Source organism: Drosophila biarmipes, chromosome 2R, assembly GCF_025231255.1.
Source record: "Drosophila biarmipes strain raj3 chromosome 2R, RU_DBia_V1.1, whole genome shotgun sequence".
Classification (NCBI taxonomy): domain Eukaryota; kingdom Metazoa; phylum Arthropoda; class Insecta; order Diptera; family Drosophilidae; genus Drosophila; species Drosophila biarmipes.
Window position 1 is genome coordinate 19,022,636 of NC_066615.1, and position 2,297 is coordinate 19,024,932.

General features: G+C 44.1%; 1 protein-coding gene across 1 annotated transcript; it reads left to right on the plus strand.

Moving 5' to 3' along the window:
• The first annotated feature begins 430 nt into the window (after window positions 1-430).
• On the plus strand, window positions 431-2,021 carry LOC108023114 (serine protease inhibitor 42Dd). Its single transcript, XM_017092380.3, has 4 exons — window positions 431-483; window positions 562-1,466; window positions 1,524-1,674; window positions 1,752-2,021. Exons 1-4 carry the CDS (start codon window positions 468-470, stop codon window positions 1,874-1,876), a joined length of 1,197 nt encoding a protein of 398 aa, XP_016947869.1. The 5' UTR covers window positions 431-467; the 3' UTR covers window positions 1,877-2,021.
• Window positions 2,022-2,297: the final 276 nt, after the last annotated feature.

Here is a 2,297-nt window from a genome sequence, read left to right on the forward strand (position 1 = left end):
CGTTTGGGTAAGTCTATGTACACTTTTAGTTGCAAAACTATAATTAACTTAGCTTCCACGTAGCTTTGCTTTAAAATATACCCAGTACTTTGGCTAAAATCACTAACAAATGCACAGTTTCCATTTGATTGCTTCAACTCATAATTAACAATTTAATTTGGTTTTACTTTTCTTTGTTTGGTAAAGCGGATTTATGAACCTATTTGTTATGGTACTTTGTTTACAAGTTTGGAAATAAATCAATTACGTATTAATTAAGAACGTAAATAAATATTTGTATTAAACATTTTCCATTATACAAGGGCTTCCTTTGTGCACCTTTCATGATTAATTGCCGACCTTCAGTAACCGGTTTAGGTGCGCCCCAGAGAGGCAATCTTCAGAGATGATCTCCAACAAGTTGGTGACTCACCAACCCATTGTTTAATTACCTACAGAGCATCGTTGAGCTTTAGTTGGATCGCAACATGCCAAGCGAATGGGGTGAGATACTGTAGTTTATAACCGAGAGAGTATTTTATTTTTAAAAAATTCACAACTGCCTGTGTCCGTTTTCCCCAGTTTTCCTGATCATCTGCCTGATCCCGATGGCCTCCGGGGGCACTACGGCGCCATCGCTGAGCGCCAGTCCCATAGTCTTTGCTCGGAACCTTTTCAGGGCCCTCAACGATGTGGAGACCCCAGTGAACATGATGGTTTCTCCGGCTGCTGCCCGCAGCGCCATGACATTGGTCTTCATGGGGGCCGGCGGGAAAAGCGCGGATGAGCTGCGCTCCAGATTGATCCTGGGCGTGGCCAATAAGTCGGAAATCGCCAGGCAACATGCGGAATCCTGGAGTGAGGAGTGCTCTTGTGCGAAGAAAGGCGTTGCCCTGCGATTGGTCACCAGTTTGTATGTCAAGGAAGAGGAGAAAGTACGCCCGGAGTTCAATACCCAGGCCATGGAGTTCTTCAACGCACAGGTTGATCCTCTGAATTACCTAAACCCCGAAGATTCACTTAAAAAAGTGAACAAATGGATGGAGAAGCAAACGTTTTACACTGTGAGGAATCTCTTCACCACAGACGTTTTCAGTCCCGAGTCCAGTGTGATCCTGGTGAACTCCCTGTTCTTTCGCGCCAAATGGGATAAAATATTTCCCCAGGAGCTTACGGAGGTGCAAGATTTTTGGATCAATCCCCGCCAGCGAATGGAACTGCCCATGATGCGACAGGTTGGGCAGTTCCGCTATGGCGAGTCTAAGAAGCTCAAGTCCCAGATTCTGCAACTTCCCTTTGAGAAGTCCAACGTGACCATGATGATCATTCTGCCCCGGGCTATCGATGGTTTGGCGAAATTGGAGGAAAAACTGGGGCAGCTGGATATGAACGAGGTTGCAGCCAGAAGTCTAATGAACTCGGTGGATGTGACGCTGCCAAAATTTAAGATAGAGTGCGATATTGATTTGAAGGTTCCACTACAAAAGGTAAGAAAGGGATTTTTTTGAAGCTATATATAGGTGATTAATTTAATTATGCATTAGCTGGGAATCAACCGAGTTTTTGAGTCTGACCAAGCGGATCTGAGTGGCCTCTTTGCCAAGAAAAGCCCACAAAGGATATCCGAGGCCAGGCACAAACTGTTTTTAAACGTGACTGAAACTGGCTGCGAAACAGCTCCGGAAACTAAGAAAGGTAAATACTTAAATTAAAATTTATTTAAAATATTTAAATATGCCATTGATTTTCCTTTAAAATTTCCATTCTTTTAGGTGACCAAGCTGAAGTCATAAAGGAAAATCCCGAACGCAAGGTCTTCAAGGCCGACCGTCCATTCGTCTTCGCCATCCGCAACAAGAGAAACGTTTTCTTCGTGGGCCATTTCATTAGGCCCTAATTGCGGGTGGAGTTTTGCAAATATTTTGATGGCGATGGCCCGCAGGCAATCACGGCCAAATGGCAGTATCCCAATGAACATCAAATTATTGCCAAACAAATGTACACAATGCACTCGAAATACAAAAACAGCGGGCACAGGCAAACATTTGTGCGGCGGAGAGATTTGGGGGTGCCAAATAAATGGCAACATGGCTGCCGGGACAGATCATTGCGAATATTCGCAGATGGGAGTGGGTGGAAAATGGGGGGTGGACGGGAAGGAAATGGGTAAATGGGAAAAGGCAACAAAGAAGCGGCGGCTGGCCAAAACCAAATGAAAAGTAACTTGGATAAAGCAGGTAGCAGACCAAAGGTTTAAATACTCTTTTTAAATTTCGCGCTCAAGTATGGCATAAGAAATTAAGTTGTAAGAATTTAAA

Bases quoted from the DNA above. Each gene is read 5' to 3' on its own strand.
- LOC108023114 (XM_017092380.3), top strand. The intron at 1,467-1,523 runs GTAAGAAAGGGA...ATTATGCATTAG, and splicing joins TGAAGGTTCCACTACAAAAG to CTGGGAATCAACCGAGTTTT. The intron at 1,675-1,751 runs GTAAATACTTAA...CCATTCTTTTAG, and splicing joins AGCTCCGGAAACTAAGAAAG to GTGACCAAGCTGAAGTCATA.